General features: G+C 41.2%; 2 protein-coding genes across 3 annotated transcripts in view; one reads left to right on the top strand and one right to left on the bottom strand.

Moving 5' to 3' along the window:
* ap4m1 (adaptor related protein complex 4 subunit mu 1) overlaps window positions 1–8,176 on the bottom strand; it is a 51,217-nt gene extending 43,041 nt beyond the window's left edge. Inside the window, exons 1-5 of one of the 2 annotated variants that reach the window (XM_035990828.1) lie at window positions 7,876–8,176; window positions 6,445–6,566; window positions 6,217–6,302; window positions 4,548–4,654; window positions 1,905–2,001 (exon numbers count right to left, since the gene is read on the bottom strand). In XM_035990828.1, coding sequence (XP_035846721.1) covers window positions 1,905–2,001; window positions 4,548–4,654; window positions 6,217–6,302; window positions 6,445–6,502 — 348 coding nt within the window. In that variant the 5' untranslated portion in view covers window positions 6,503–6,566; window positions 7,876–8,176. The remainder of the gene's footprint in view (window positions 1–1,904; window positions 2,002–4,547; window positions 4,655–6,216; window positions 6,303–6,444; window positions 6,567–7,875) is intronic. The other variant, XM_031321168.2, reaches the window with a different exon arrangement.
* Window positions 8,177–8,668: 492 nt separating this feature from the next.
* The window catches only part of rbmx2 (RNA binding motif protein X-linked 2), a 13,347-nt gene continuing 4,515 nt past the window's right edge, over window positions 8,669–17,500 (top strand). Inside the window, exons 1-3 of the mRNA XM_031321167.1 lie at window positions 8,669–8,799; window positions 14,820–14,935; window positions 15,811–15,862. Coding sequence (XP_031177027.1) covers window positions 8,795–8,799; window positions 14,820–14,935; window positions 15,811–15,862 — 173 coding nt within the window. The 5' untranslated portion in view covers window positions 8,669–8,794. The remainder of the gene's footprint in view (window positions 8,800–14,819; window positions 14,936–15,810; window positions 15,863–17,500) is intronic.

Consider the following 17,500-nt stretch of genomic DNA (forward strand, 5'->3'; position numbering starts at 1 on the left):
TGATATTTAGGAGACACCAGGAGAAGTGGTTTAGCTCAGAGACTTTAACAGACACCGCAAAAATGCAGTTTACAGTTAAGAACCTCAGACATACCCCAGGTCTTGTTAAACATCCATGGCTTATTTGCGAATGGTGTCGGCCATTTATTCATTTCGGCGTCACATTTTTACATAATACCCCCGGTAGATGACTCCGCTCCCTGGGGTATTTGCCTGAACACATACAGCCTATTTGTCAAAGCGGTGCTATTATTTGCAGTTTGAATTTTATCACGGCGACTGTACAAAAACTAAAACACATAAATGGAATACTTCCTCTGAAGAGATGTCCTTCTCCTTCCTTAAAGTCTCTGTTTGAATCATAGAAATAAAATGGATAGAAAGGCCATTTCTGTTCAAATCAACGTAGCAGAATGGTCAGAGCAGCAGCCATTTTTTTCCGGCAAGTCGCAGAGCTGAGGTTTTGCAGTAAAGGACAAAACGAGCAGTGGAGTAGCTAGCTGGTAACGTTACGAGGCAGAGAGCCAGCTGCTCAATGAGTTAGATTAACTTCATGCTGCATCCACACAAAGCTTTATTCGGCTCGTTTTCTGTGAACGCTGTGGCGAGCATAGACATATATACATAGTTCATATATCATATGATGATATAATCTGCTGGGTCTAACGTTAGCGGTCTGCTGACCCACTGCTGCAGGGTCTAACGTTAGCGGTCTGCTGACCCACTGCTGCAGGGTCTAACGTTAGCGGTCTGCTGACCCACTGCTGCTGGGTCTAACGTTAGCGGTCTGCTGACCCACTGCTGCTGGGTCTAACGTTAGCGGTCTGCTGACCCACTGCCGCTGGGTCTAACGTTAGCGGTAACACTGCAGTTGGTGCTAAGTGGAGCGTCTGTCATAGTGTGCCTAGGCTACTAGACAGGTGGCATTGATTCTTAATTTCCCACGAAGGTTACGTGTCAGTTAAACTTCTCATCTCCAATCCTATCTGTATCTGTGAGAAGTGGAGCTGTCCTGAGGTGAAAGATAGCCTACTTTACGGCTTTATTAACCAGTTAATAGGCGTATGTGTTCATGTCGGCCGCTGTCCATTTCCTAAGGTTCTGAAATGCAAACATTTTTTGACTACTTTTTTTTTTTTTTTTTTTAAAAGGGCGTGCGCCCGTGAGCACCCACGGAGGAAAACATAAATCGGCGCCTATGTACGGCCTCACTGACGCGTATTGTCACTATGACAACTAACAATCGTCATTTTGTTGTGTACCAATCAAATGACAACGACAAACAGTTGAATGGTCTATCTTTATTATTATATTTTATTATATTTATTATTTATTTAAAATAATTTTATATGTATTATTTATTTATATAAATGTATTATTTATTATTTTATTATATTTATTTTATTTATTATTTATTATTTATTATTTATTATTTATTATTTATTATTTATTATTAATATTAATATTATTTATTTATTTATCTTTATCTTTCATTAATAACTCTACTAGAGGTGCAACGATGAATCGATTAATCGATTAGTTGTCAACTATTAAATTAATCGCCAACTATTTTGATAATCGATTAATCGTTTGAGTCATTTTTTTATTAAAAAAAAATAAGATTTCTCTGATTCCCGCTTGTTAAATGTGAATATCTTCTAGTTTCTTCTCTCCTCTGTGACAGTAAACTGAATATCTTTTGAGTTTTGGACAAAACAAGACGTTTGAGGACGTCCTCTTAGGCTTTGGGAAACACTGATCCACATTTTTCACCATGTTTTGACATTTTTATAGATCAAACAACTAATCGATTAATCGAGAAAATAATCGACAGATTAATCGACTATGAAAGTAATCGTTAGTTGCAGCCCTAGACTCTACAGTTGTTGTAACCGATCACTCACCACGACTTCGTCCAGCAACTCGTAGATGAGGGCAAAGTTCATCTGCACCGACTTCTCTGACAGGCTGCCGCAGTAATCTTTAACCAAAGCCGTTAACCTGACAACAGACACACAGAGACACGAATTTATTTAGAAAGGCTTTTAAAACATAGTAGCAGTGTGACACGAGGTAATAATAATAATAATACATTTAATTTATAATGCACCTTTCATCAAAGATCTCAAAGTGCTACAGGTTAGAAACAAAAAAGATAAGCAGTTTAAAATACAAAAAAGAAAAGAAAAAAATATATATATATATATATTATATCTAAACGTTCCCTTTCTTCCTCCTGTTTTTATGTATCCTGTTCTGATTTTACTGAATTATATGTTTTACTCATTTTATTGTACAGTATGTTATGTTGTTTTAGGCCGGCTACACACTGGCTGCGTGGCGTGAGCGTGGCGTTTCTGTTGCGTGGCGTTTTCTATGTCTTTGCACGCCGTCTGCCGCGGCGCTGCTGCTGCTAGCCTTGTCTGTACACATGGATGTTTCCCATTGATGTGGAAATTTACTGCACTCAAGCAGTAGTATACTTCATGTTACACATAAATATATACTAATCTGATTACAGCAAAGACAACGTCGGCAGGATTGACGGCAAAATAGGCTACGGAATATTTCGTTCTGTATTGACAGGTGTGACATTTGAAAATTTGAAAATTGATAATTATTATTTATTCTTTTTAAATTACATTTATATCAAAACCTTGAGACTTTCAAACATCAAAATGTCATTTATTAATATGTATTCGTGTGACAAAATGACATATAAGCATCTTTACGTATTCTATTTTGCCTGGAAACGCTTCCAACACGCTTGCGTGTCGCGTGAAAAATAGGCGTTAGGTCTTGTTTCTAGCATGCACGCGTTTTCGTGCGTGCCACGCAGGCAGCGTGCACGCTCTAACCCAGGGGTCACCAACCTTTTAGAAACTGAGAGCTACTTCATGGGTACCGAGTCATACGAAGGGCTACCAGTTTGATACGCTCTTCTGAAATAACTAATGTGCTCAGTTTGCCTTTAGTTATATATGATTATTAATGATTAATGATCATCTATGTGAAGACACTGATCATGTTAATGATTTCTCATTATCAATAATTATCAACAATGACTTAACAAGGTGGGAAACAGATAATATCAATATTCAATTTTCATTTTTAGAACAGGCCTGAGGGCTACTCATGTGGTCCTTGGGGGCTACCTGGTGCCCGCGGGCACCGTGTTGGTGACCCCTGCTCTAACCTGTTACCATGAGAGCCGAAATATAAACGGACACGCCACGCAGCTGACACGCTCACGCCACGCAGCCAGTGTGTAGCCGGCCTTATTCTTGTCACTGATGTAAAGCACTTTGGATACCTGCTGGTTGCTGTAAAGCACTATATATATATTGATTATATATACGATAGCCAAGGTTGAAAGTCTTTGTGCATCCCTGGTAGCTCGTATAAAAAAAGTGGACATACATACAAACATACATGAGATTAATAACACCAACAGACAAACATGAAACATTACCACAAGTGACATAAACTTCCAAGTAGGAAAAACAAAGAAAACATGTATAACAACAGAAAATGACATGAACATACACACAGACAATGTCTTGGAGACGTATATCCCTGAAATATGTATTGCACTGGATTTAATGTAGCTGGTTTAACGATGGGATAGATCAGTGGTTCCCAACCTTTTTTCCTTGGCGCCCCCCCCCCCTACTTATGTCTAAGAAAAGCTGAGCCCCCCCCCCCCCTCCGAAACCGAAGTTGAGGTGACTCTCGAGATAGAGCCTTACTTTCTTTTTTGATACAGAGCAGTTATCAGCACTTTTACGTTTCTCCGCTATGTTTCATTCATAAAATAGTGATGCCGTGGCGGCAGGACAAACGAGGATGCTAGCAGCTAGCAGCTAGCAGCTAGCAGCTAGCAGCTGACCTGATGACAGCAGGGTCCCAGGTTAAGAGGTCCCGGAGGTTTGGCCTACTAAGTAGCCTGCCTACAATTTTAAGCAACAACAAAAATATATAGTTTTTATACAGACTTTTATATACATTATATATTCTAGTGTGTTATCATAATTTGTTTAACATGTGCAAATATATTTTTTTTTACCTCAACATCAAACCAGATGAAGACTTGCGCCCCCCCCTGTGATCTTTGCCGCCCCCCTGAGGGGTCCCCGGACCCCAGGTTGGAAACCACTGGGATAGATTGATGTATGAAAGATACATATATATTGATTGAAGTTTTACCTGCAGACAGTAGGCAGGGTTCATACGTATTTTAACCAATACTTTCCCATGACTTTTCCATGACTTTTTCATGACTTTTTCATGACTTTTACTGTTTTTTTTTTTTTAATTAAACACATATTATTATGCTGTGTTAAAAGAAATTCCATAACTTTTCCAGGTTTTTTCAAAACGTATGAACCCTGAGGAGGGGATGAAAAAAGAAGAAAAAAAAATCAGAAATCGTATGTATTGTTATTTTTTTCCGACGATTTTTAAAATGAAAATCGTTATACAAATCCAATTGATAAGATTGGGTAAAAAAAAAAAAAAAAAAAAAAAATCCCAATAAAATCACGAACCTGTTGAGGAACTCGATGACAGTGAAGGGGGAGGAGTCCGCGGTCGTCGTGGCGACCCAGTAGAGTCCTCCCTGCCGCACGTGGACAAAGTGAAGATCTTTGTGACTCTGCAGAAGAAAATGTTTCACTGTTGTTGTTCATTAACACATGACTCAAATTAATCGGTTATCAAATCAATATAGTTGACAGACACACACACACACACACACACACACACAGACACAGACACACACACAGACACACACAGACACACACACACAGACACACACACACACACACACACACACACAGACAGACAGAGACACACACACACACAGACACACACAGCCACAGACAGAGACACACACACACACACACACACAGACAGACAGAGACACACACACACACACACACACACAGACACAGACAGAGACACACACACACAGACACACAGCCACAGACAGAGACACACACACAGCCACAGACAGAGACACACACACAGCCACAGACAGAGACACACACACACACACACACACACACACACACACACACACACAGCCACAGACAGAGACACACACACACACACACACACACACACACACACAGACAGAGACACACACACACACACACACACACACACACACACAGACAGAGACACACACACACAGACACAAACAGAGACACACACACACACACACACACACACACACACACAGACAGACACAGACAGACACACACACAGACACACACACACACACACACACACACACAGACAGACAGACAGAGACACACACACACACACACACACACACACACAGACAGACACAGACACACACACACACACACAGACACACAGCCACAGACAGAGACACACACACACAGACACACAGCCACAGACAGAGACACACACACACACACACACACACACACACACACACACACACACACAGCCACAGACAGAGACACACACACACACACACACACACACACACACACACACAGACAGAGACACACACACACACACACACACACACACACACAGACAGAGACACACACACACAGACACAAACAGAGACACACACACACACACACACACACACACACACACACACAGACAGACACAGACAGACACACACACAGACACACACACACACACACACACACACACACACACAGACAGACAGACAGAGACACACACACACACACACACACACACACACACACACACACACACAGACAGACACAGACACACACACACACACACACACACAGACACACAGCCACAGACAGAGACACACACACAGCCACAGACAGAGACAGACACACACACACACACACACACACACACACACACACACACACACACACACACACACACACACACACACACACACACACACACACACAGACAGAGACACACACACACAGACACAAACAGAGACACACACACACACACACACACACACACAGACACACACAGACAGACACACACACAGACACACACACACACACACACACACACACACACACACACACACACACACAGACAGACAGACAGAGACACACACACACACACACACACACACACACACACACACACACACACACAGACAGACAGAGACACACACACACACACACACACACACACACACACACAGACAGAGACACACACACACACACACACACACACCATGACGACCGGAGGCTGGTCTCCGCTCAGCGCTGTGACCTTTTCGTAGAAAATATTGACGACATCACTTCCTGCTTCTCCGCGGACTGATGGGGAGGTTAAGAAGTTATTTTTTTTTATGACCAGTAAGAACATAAACACAAAGTGAGCGTCACTGATTGGTTAATCTGTGTTTGTATTTTATAAAACCATTTGACAGAGACAGATGGACGTAGAAGGGGAGGATACAGTCTTTGTAGACGAGGTGGTCGCCCTTTGAGGACAAGATGAAGAGCTGAGAGATCATCCTGCTGAGAGACAGACACCAGGACAGGAGAGAGACAGGAATCACTACACAGCAGCAGCGCCCCCTGCCGGTGACATACGATACAAATATTATTTACCACCCTTTTATTTCATTATGTAACTATCTCAAATGTGCAGCTTCACTGTGGATGACTTGTTATCTAAGAAGGTAGCTAACACTGCTGCAAAGATTAACCCATTAGTTGTCTACTATTAAATGTATCGTCAAATATATTGTGTGTGTGTGTGTGTGTCGGTATCTCTGTGTGTAAGTGTGTGTGTGTGTCTCCGTGTCTGTCTCTCAGTGTCTGTGTGTGTGTGTGTGTGTGTGTGTGTGTGTGTGTGTGTGTGTCTGTGACTGAGTGTGTGTCTGTCTTTCTCTGTCTGTGTGTGTGTGTGTGTGTGTGTGTGTGTGTGTCTCTGTGTCTGTCTCTCAGTGTGTGTGTGTGTGTGTGTGTGTGTGTGTGTCTTTCTCTGTCTGTGTGTGTGTGTGTGTGTGTGTGTGTGTGTGTGTGTGAGTGTCCGTGTCTGTGTCTGTGTGTGTGTGTCTCTTTCTCTGTCTGTGTGTGTGCGTGTGTGTGTGTGTGTGTGTGTGTGTGTGTGTGTGTGTGTGTGTGTCTCTGTGTCTGTCTCTCAGTGCCTGTGTCTGTGTCTGAGTGTGTGTGTGTGTGTGTGTGTGTGTGTGTGTCTTTCTCTGTCAGTGTGTGTGTGTGTGTGTGTGTGTGTGTCTCCGTGTCTGTGTGTGTGTGTGTGTGTGTCTCTTTCTCTGTCTGTCTGTGTGTCTGAGTGTGTGTGTGTGTGTGTGTGTGTGTGTGTCTGTCTCCGTGTCTGTCTCTCAGTGTCTGTGTGTCTGAGTGTGTGTGTGTGTGTGTGTGTGTGTGTGTGTGTGTGTGTGTGTGTGTCTGTGTGTGTGTGTGTGTGTGTCTGTCTCCGTGTCTGTCTCTCAGTGTCTGTGTGTGTGTGTGTGTGTGTGTGTGTGTGTGTGTGTGTGTGTGTGTGTGTGTGTGTGTCTGTGTATTGCAATATCGATTTGAACCGGAGTTGAGGACAGTAACGTTAACTAAATAGTAGCGACCCGTACATAGAAATAAAACAAGTTACTCTGTTGTAAAGGCTCATTTATTTTATGCCGAATTTATCAGAAGCTCCTGATGAGTCAGCACAAAACTTGAACACGTTTTTAATATGTATATGGGGTGTGAAAACGAGTAAAAGTAAGTTAAATTGAGAGAAATTGTAAAGACATTCATCACAATCAGAATCAGAAAGGAGTTACCCTACGTGGAATTGCCATGTTGACTGGTGCTTACATACACAAAATTAACATATTAAACTTCTTTGATTAGCTGTATTTCCAGTTAATGTTGTACTTACCCGCAGTAGACTTCCAGTGAAGCATACAGTAGGTTTCTTTAGCTGTTTGTTAATGAGCCATGTTTTACTAACCGTCCTGCTAACGGCTAAACTGGCTAACGTTACCCGTTACCGTTAAAGTTAGCTGCCTAAACTTCGTTCCATGATAGGTACGTCAACGCTGATGAAATTCTACAAATAAAATGGTTAAGAGAAGCAGTAAAAGCTCCACTGAAATACAATTAAAGGGTATGTTATTCGATGTCTGGCTCTCAACTGACAGACCAGTGTTTACAAACCGGGTCAAAAAGATGGCGGATATCGTTACAGCGCCTGTCACTGCCCGACAGCGCCGTCTGCTGCACAGGCGGCCCTACTCTCCCTCTGATTGGCTAGAGTCTCTGGATGAGCCAATCAGAGGCAGAGTAAGGCAGAGTAAGGCGGGACATGCCTTCGCCCTCCTAGGAAATACACGTTTGGAAATACCCGTATACTGGCGGATAATTTACTTGTTTTAACGGAATTAGGTCAAATAATATAGTTTTCGTATAAGATAGCTAGATGTTAAAATAACTATAATGGCCTTTTGATAATATATGCATTCAGAACAATAATGATTTAGTTATTTAGTCACATAAACATAGCTTGTAGCTATGTCACCCAAACAGCAGGCGGCAGCAGAGGCGGGAATTCATACGGTAGTGGCTCATGTCGCGTCTAATTGGCTTCCCTGACCTTAACCCTAACCAATCCCACTCCTCCCGTCTAAATTAACCAACCGAAACAGAGCAGGCAGCGTGTGCTAGCCAATCAGAGGCCGAGTAGGGCGGGTCATGCCGTCACCATGCCTTCTCTGACCTAGGAAAAGAAATATAGCGCACTAGTAGACAGACAATTCCTTCCATAGCATCGGTTTCTATACCGTGTGAGCCAGCTCACCATGAAGTAAGTAAACATTTTAATTTAAAAATAATTATTTGGGTTGGTTTCTACTCTTCGGCCTCAATTTACACGACCGTGGTATCTATCCTCCTATGTACGCCAGTGCTAACAGCTAACTAACCAAACTTAGCTTCCTCTCCACGTACATTCTAGTTGCTCCGAACCGCGTTAAAATATCTTAACGTTTAACCATTGACTTTAAACGGTTTGTAAACATACATCGTAAAACACAACCACCAACGTTATAATAAACATTTAGAAGTAGTTCATTAATTCGGCTCAAATAAAATAGTTCCTATATCAACAGTATCAGAGTTTTGCGGTGTGTTTGCATGGCTTCTGTTATGGCCCACTCCACCACTGCCAGTTTTGTTGAAGGACAATTGTTTTTATTTCTAATTATTCGAGTTGGGCTGATTTGCCGAGTTCAAGAAATAATCCTAATCTTGCACTCTTCCATCTTTACTTATCTCTCGCACTTGCATTCTTCCTGTTAAGTGTGAAACATAAAATTAGACGTAGTTTGAATGGAGTCTGGCGTGAAGATTTCTACATACATAGCTTGTGATGCAGTGTGTTTTAGAGTGCTTTTTGGCGACTAAAAGTGAGCCCACTACATACACATCGGGTCTATAGTGTATTCACCATATTTAGATCTTTAGTTTGCATACACATGTTAGTATAATTTCACTCTATGTACTTTTACTTGCACTGCTTACTATGTTCATACTGCTTCATACTTATTAGCCTTTTCCTACCACTACACTTCCTGTGTATTCCACATCACATTCACACTTATTGCACCTCTGGTTAGATGCTAAACTGCATGTCATTGTCTCAGTGACTGTACTCTGTGTTGAATCAAAAGAAAAACTCAAACAAGGCGACAAAAACCTGGAAAAAAACAACAAAAACTTTGAAAAAAATGTGACAAAAACCTTAAAATGGAACAAAAACTTTGAAAAAAGCTCAGTTTTCATTCAAACTTTTCATGTAATAGCGTGCTACTGATTAATTTTTCTTTTTCATGTGTGGCAGCCAGGGTCACAGCTAGAGCTGGGCAATATATCGATATCGTGATATGACATACAGTCATGTGAAAAAATTAGGACACCCATGCTAAAATTGACTAAAAAGAGGAATAAAAAAATAATCTTTAGGAAATTGATCTTAATGCCTTAATTAAAAAAATGAGGAAAAATCCAATCTTTAAGGACACCAATTTTCTTTGTGAATGAATAATGTATCGTAAATAAATAAATGTTCTTCCTTAAAATACAGGGGGCATAAGTCAGTACACCCCTATGTTAAATTCCCATAGAGGCAGGCAGACTTTTATTTTGAAAGGCCAGTTATTTCATGGATCCAGGATACTATGCATCCTGATAAAGTTCCCTTGGCCCCCACATCATCACATACCCTTCACCATACCCCACATCATCACATACCCTTCACCATACCCCACATCATCACATACCCTTCACCATACCCCCACATCATCACATACCCTTCACCATACCCCACATCATCACATACCCTTCACCATACCCCACATCATCACATACCCTTCACCATACCCCCACATCATCACATACCCTTCACCATACCCCACATCATCACATACCCTTCACCATACCCCCACATCATCACATACCCTTCACCATACCCCCACATCATCACATACCCTTCACCATACCCCCACATCATCACATACCCTTCACCATACCCCCACATCATCACATACCCTTCACCATACCCCCACATCATCACATACCCTTCACCATACCCTCACATCATCACATACCCTTCACCATACCCCCACATCATCACATACCCTTCACCATACCCCCACATCATCACATACCCTTCACCATACCCTACATCATCACATACCCTTCACCATACCCCCACATCATCACATACCCTTCACCATACCCCCACATCATCACATACCCTTCACCATACCCCCACATCATCACATACCCTTCACCATACCCTACATCATCACATACCCTTCACCATACCCCCACATCATCACATACCCTTCACCATACCCCCACATCATCACATACCCTTCACCATACCCCCACATCATCACATACCCTTCACCATACCTAGAGATTAACATGGTTTTATGTCAGTTAGCCTAATAGCTGGTTTGATTTGCATTGAGAGATGATTTTATGGAAAGTACCCCATGCCAATCTCTAGGTATGGTGAAGGGTATGTGATGATGTGGGGACCAAGGGAACTTTATCAGGATGCATAGTATCCTGGATCCATGAAATAACTGGCCTTTCAAAATAAAAGTCTGCCTGCCTCTATGGGAATTTAACATAGGGGTGTACTGACTTATGCCTCCTGTATTTTAAGGAAGAACATTTATTTATTTACGATACATTATTCATTCACAAAGAAAATTGGTGTCCTTAAAGGTTGGATTATTCCTCATTTTTTTAATTAAGGCATTAAGATCAATTTCCTAAAGATAATTTTTTTTTATTCTTCTTTTTAGTCAACTTTAGCATGGGGGGTCCTAATTTTTTCACATGACTGTAAATGTTGTCTTTTCCTGGTTTTAAAGGCTGCATTACAGTAAAGTGATGTCATTTTCTGAACTTACTAGACTGTTGTAGCTGTTCTATTATTTGCCTTTCCCCACTTCACGTCATTATATCCACATTACTGATGATTATTTATCAAAAATCTCATTGTGTAAATATTTTGTGAAAGCACGACTACCACTACAATATCGTTGCGGTATCGATATCGAGGTATTTGGTCAAAAATATGGTGATATTTGATTTTCTCCGTATCGCCCAGCTCTAGTCACAGCCCTAGTACGCTCCCGTATCCGGCCAAGCTTCTTTTCTAAACCCCAACAGTTGTATTTTACATAAAATTAGTGCATAACTTTATGATATAAATGAACGTCCGTTACATTCAAGCCGTTCCCAAATGAGTTGTTACAAAGCTAATTAAGACTATCAGCTCCACACAACTCTCTCTGGATTTCTCAGTATGACTATGTTCAGAAGATTGTGGCGTCCGGTGACTTTCCCGCGCAGAAACTCGAGATAATGACATCTTCTGAAGAGCCCGTAATGAAAAGTTTGAGTTTTTTTTTTTTTTTTTTTAAATTTTTTTTGTCACTTTTTCATTTTTTAGTCATTTTTTCCCCACAAAGTTTTCAAGGGTTTTTTTTCAATAACAATAATCTATTCTGGGCTCCTTTTTTTTTTTTTTTTTTTTTTAACGTTTTTGCAGCTTATTTTGAAGTTTTGGTCGCCTTTTTCGAGGATTCTTTTGGACAATTTATTTCAACGTTTTTGTCACCTTTTTATATTATTAATATCTTCACACTTAGATTTTAGATAAATAATCACCAGTAATAGGGCTGAACGATTTTTGAAAATAATCTAATTGCGATTTCTTTTCCCAAATATTGCGATTCGATATTCAATTATTTTTTTAAGCTCTTTGTCTTCTGTATTATTCAGTGTATTTTTTTTTTTACAGTGCACAGAGAGGAGCTGCCTCCAGTCCCTCCCCCTCGTGAAGTTGCGTGCCGTGTGCATGACACCGAACGTTGCACTTGTTCAGAGAGGCTATCGTTACGTTAGCATGTTGCTGGTGTTCTTGCCGTGGGATTAACTGTACTAATAAAACTGTTGAACCCCCGCGGCCACGCTGCTGTGAAAGCTCCCCGAACGTCATTTATCAGTCTGGTTGTTACCCCTCTCAGTGGCAGCTCCTCCACTCATATCTTTATAACGGAGCCAACCGCTAACCGGAGCTAACCGCTAATCAGAGCTAATCGTTGCTAACCGAGCCTTCAGTTCTGTGTGTCTGTATCCATTAACTGCATGGATGGACTCGAGCCCGAATAAAACCCTTCATTTTATTAAAATGGCTGTAAACGTTTTAAATTACAACTCAGAGTTGTTTGAATGACAGAAATCAGCTCAAGGTACGGCGTAGCGTTAGCGTGCTAAGTTATGCTTTTTCTGCGGAGTGCAGACTGATTTGCTCTCGCGAGTCACGTGACCAAATCGCAGCCTTTGCGATTAGGAAATCGCGTTTTAACATATCGCGATATTATCGCAAATGCAATTAATCGTTCAGCCCTAACCAGTAATGTGGACAAAATGTCTAAGTGGGGAAAATACAAATAATAGACCAGCTAGAACAGTCTGGTAAGTTCAGAAAAGTACATCACTTTACTGTAACCCAGCCTTTAAAACCAGGAAAAGACACCACTTACCTCATATCACGATATTACGATATAACATACCTGCAAACTAGTCCCATTCAGAACGGCGAAAATCGTTAACGACCGTTCTCTACCGGACCGAATAGCAACGCGGATTTAAATCCACTTAAATGCCTGCGCTTCTCTCTGATGCTCCGAAAACGGACGTTAGAGGGAACTTAACTTCGCCGCACGGGACACTAGTCAACACTACACTTGACAGCAGCTAACGTTAGCCTACCGTTAGCTAGTTAACACTACACTCAACAGCAGGTAATGTTAGCCTACCGTTGGCTAGTTAACACTACACTCGACAGCAGCTAACGTTAGCCTACCGTTAGCTAGTTAACACTACACTCGACAGCAGGTAATGTTAGCCTACCGTTAGCTAGTTAACACTCCACTCGACAGCAGCTAACGTTAGCCTACCGTTAGCTAGTTAACACTACACTCAACAGCAGGTAATGTTAGCCTACCGTTAGCTAGTTAACACTACACTCGACAGCAGGTAATGTTAGCCTACCGTTAGCTAGTTAACACTCCACTCGACAGCAGCTAACGTTAGCCTACCGTTAGCTAGTTAACACTACACTCAACAGCAGGTAATGTTAGCCTACCGTTAGCTAGTTAACACTCCACTCGACAGCAGGTAATGTTAGCCTACCGTTAGCTAGTTAACACTCCACTCGACAGCAGGTAATCTTAGCCTACCGTTAGCTAGTTAACACTACACTCAACAGCAGGTAATGTTAGCCTACCGTTGGCTAGTTAACACTCCACTCGACAGCAGGTAATGTTAGCCTACCGTTAGCTAGTTAACACTACACTCAACAGCAGGTAATGTTAGCCTACCGTTAGCTAGTTAACACTACACTCGACAGCAGGTAACGTTAGCCTACCGTTAGCTAGTTAACACTCCACTCGACAGCAGGTAATGTTAGCCTACCGTTAGCTAGTTAACACTCCACTCGACAGCAGGTAATCTTAGCCTACCGTTAGCTAGTTAACACTACACTCAACAGCAGGTAATGTTAGCCTACCGTTAGCTAGTTAACACTACACTCAACAGCAGGTAACGTTAGCCTACCGTTGGCTAGTTAACACTACACTCGACAGCAGGTAACGTTAGCCTACCGTTAGCTAGTTAACACTACACTCGACAGCAGGTAACGTTAGCCTACCGTTAGCTAGTTAACACTACACTCGACAGCAAATGTTAGCCTACCGTTAGCTAGTTAACACTACACTCAACAGCAGGTAACGTTAGCCTACTGTTAGCTAGCAGCTGGAGTAAACATGTTAAAATGCTGACAGCTAAACGGTGTAAAAGTGTCTGTATTTCACTGGAGAGGATTCTAACAGTCTGTAGCTGCCGTTGTCTGAAAAACAACACAGATGTTGCGTTCACTTGAAATTCGCCTCGTCAGCCTCGTGCTGCATTCAAAGTTGTTGTAAAATAGCCTTTTCCCATCCAGTGGTTGTTTTTGTCGTTTAACAGGAATTTACTGGTGAAAATATAAAGGTGTCACCGTTTTCAGCTCTTCTGAGTTTGCAGGTATGTATAATATTGATATATTGCCCGGCCGTACTCCGTGTCCTCCTGGGCTACTAGCAGCTGCGTGGAGGAGGGGTGGGGGGTGCGTGCGCGATCACAGAAGACTTGCATCATGTGGACACGCTGCTAGTGTTGTTGTCATTACTTATAATTCCTCATGGGGGCGACAGAAACTACTCACTGTAGCTCTAAACTGTTTCTCCGTGGTGTTTTCAGTCCGCTGACTAAGGTGAAGCTGATCAACGAGCTGAACGCACGCGAGGCGAGTCTCGGGGTGAAGGAGTCCGTTTCCTGGCACAGCGAGTACAAAGACAGCGCCTGGGTGTTCGTCGGTAAGATCGGAAACTAATAATAATAATTATAATTATAATAATAATAATAATAGGAAACTAATGTTTGTTTCCTCTCCAGGGTTCAACGTTAAGGTGTCTTTCACTTGTTCGGTCCGACAAGGGAAAACATTTTTTGCTTGCCAGTAGTCAATTTTAATTTATTTTATTTTTTTTAAGGATCTTTTTTGGCATTTCAGGCCTTTATTTGTACAGGACAGCTTAGACATGAAAGGGGAGAAAGAGGGGGAATGCCATGCAGCAAAGGGCCGCAGACCGGAGTCGAACCCGCGGCCGCTGCGTTGAGGAGTAAACCTCTATATATGGGCGCCTGCTCTACCAGGTGAGCTAACCAGGCGCCCTGTCAATTTTAATTTTAATTTTAAAAAATAAAAAAAAATTCGGACGTTTTTTCTGAACTTTTTTGTCGAATAAAAAGCTGGAAAAAAATTGTCAAAAGCGTCCAAAAAAAACTGATGAAAGAATAAAAAATTAAGTCCAGTTCTATGCAATTAACATTTTATAATTATATTTTATAAATTTATAAATATTTCTCGGAAACAACCTTACGTTAAAAACGTTGAACTCTGCCTCCAAAATTTGAGGAAGAAAAAAAACATTTTACTGAAAGTTTTCTGCATTTTACAGCAACATGTCCTTCACGCTTTTCACTTTTTTTTTTTTTTTTTTAGGCTTTTTGAAGGTTTTTTCGCAGGTTTTTTTCGCTTACTTTTTTTTTTGAAAGGAAGTTAAAACGTCTGTCAACATGTCCTTCTCACCAGAGGAAGAGAGTGCGTTGAGTTGGATCATGTTTCCCTGCCTCCACACCGGAGAGGTTTCTAGAGAGAGTTAACGGTCCGGCTGTTTGTTTCTTGCAGGAGGATTTCCGTACGAGCTGACTGAAGGAGACATCATCTGCGTCTTCTCTCAGTACGTTTACTTTCATTCTGGGATGTTGTAGCCTAGTTTATCTCCCTCACTATACCAGCTGTTCTCTCCTACAGCCTCGGTCTTCATGTTAAATAGTTATACCTATTTGTTGTTTGCTTATTTCATAATACAGGGTAGTCATACGTTTTGAAAAAACCTGGAAAAGTTAGGGAATTTGAAAAACGCAAATTCCAGGCCTGGAAAGGTTTTGGAAACATAAAAAGACCCAGAAAGTTTTGGAAAAGTCATGTAATTTTTTTTACCGTTCTATTCGGGGATCGATACTACGACTCCCGCTATGAGCAACATAAATTACTCATTTTATTGTTAAACCTCTGAGGGTAAACTTTAACACTGATTTTTATTCTTATTGTATAATGTCGACTGACATTTTCAGGAATACATAGTGTTACGTCCTATAGCTAGGGGTATTAGGACATAAACATAAAACCAGGTGTAATTGGTATTTGAAAGGAAATTTATTTTGAATAGGGCAAATTTAACAAAAGAGCTTCAAACGGAAAAATGGGCCGATGGGTGCTGCGGAAAACAAAAACAGAATATAACAAAAGGAGGTCTTCAAAAGGAAGACTATTTCTAAACTTATAAGAAAAGATTAAACAAAAATTCTCTCTGAGGTACTTAACAAAACACAATACTCGCAGCACCCCTGAACCTTATGTGACTAACATGGCAAACCTGTTAAATGCAAAGATGTCGTCAGTTTTTAAATCTCAAGCCTTGGCCCGCTTCCTTACACTCACAAACAATTTCACAAAATGAATCTGGTCTGGCAGCTGCCCTCAGCTGCAAACAATCAGGGCTTTTAAGCTGGAGGCAGCCTTCTTCGGTTGGCTGGTCAGTGGTGGCATGCCGCACCAATCAGCTTCCTCCTCCAGGAACTGGGCGGCACTTCCTGTGTGTCCATCCACTCCTTAGCATGGGAAGACACAGCCTGCTTTGCATCTCACAAATCACTCACTTAACGCACACATGAGGGAGCCGACGACAGCCGTAACACATTTGCCAAAAAGTCATGGAAAAGCCATGACATAGTTATGAAAAAGTATTGGTTAAAATGCGTATGAACCCTGATAATATTGTTGAACTGCGGTGGAAGAAGCACCTAATACCAACCACACTGTTATAAAATACTCTGTTACAGTAAAATGTGTAAAGTAACTAGTAACTAAAGCTGTAACAGATGGATGTAGTGGAGTAAAAAGTACAATATTTCCCTCTGAAATGTAGCGAAGTAGAAAGTGGTACGAAGAGTACAAGTACTGATCTTTCGATTACGATTATCATGTCTTCGATTCGATATCTCGATGCATCAAATCCATTTTTCTATTAAAGCCATATAGGATATTTAATTCATAGCTGTTCAAGCTTAAAAAACCAAACGGTATGCAGTGCTCTAATACTAAAACTACAGCACTGAGCACATGGCACTTCCTGAATGTGCAAAACATACCAGAATATGTAAAAAGAAATGTTGTCAGGCCTACGTTAAATTGTAAATGGAACTAATCGATTATGGCCCGGCCGATTATCGATATATACTAATTTATTATTATTATTTATTTATTTATTTTTTTTGAAAGAAAAGTTAAAACGTTTTTATTTTTATGTTTTTAA

Source organism: Sander lucioperca, chromosome 13 (assembly GCF_008315115.2).
Source record: "Sander lucioperca isolate FBNREF2018 chromosome 13, SLUC_FBN_1.2, whole genome shotgun sequence".
In the NCBI taxonomy this organism is placed as follows: domain Eukaryota; kingdom Metazoa; phylum Chordata; class Actinopteri; order Perciformes; family Percidae; genus Sander; species Sander lucioperca.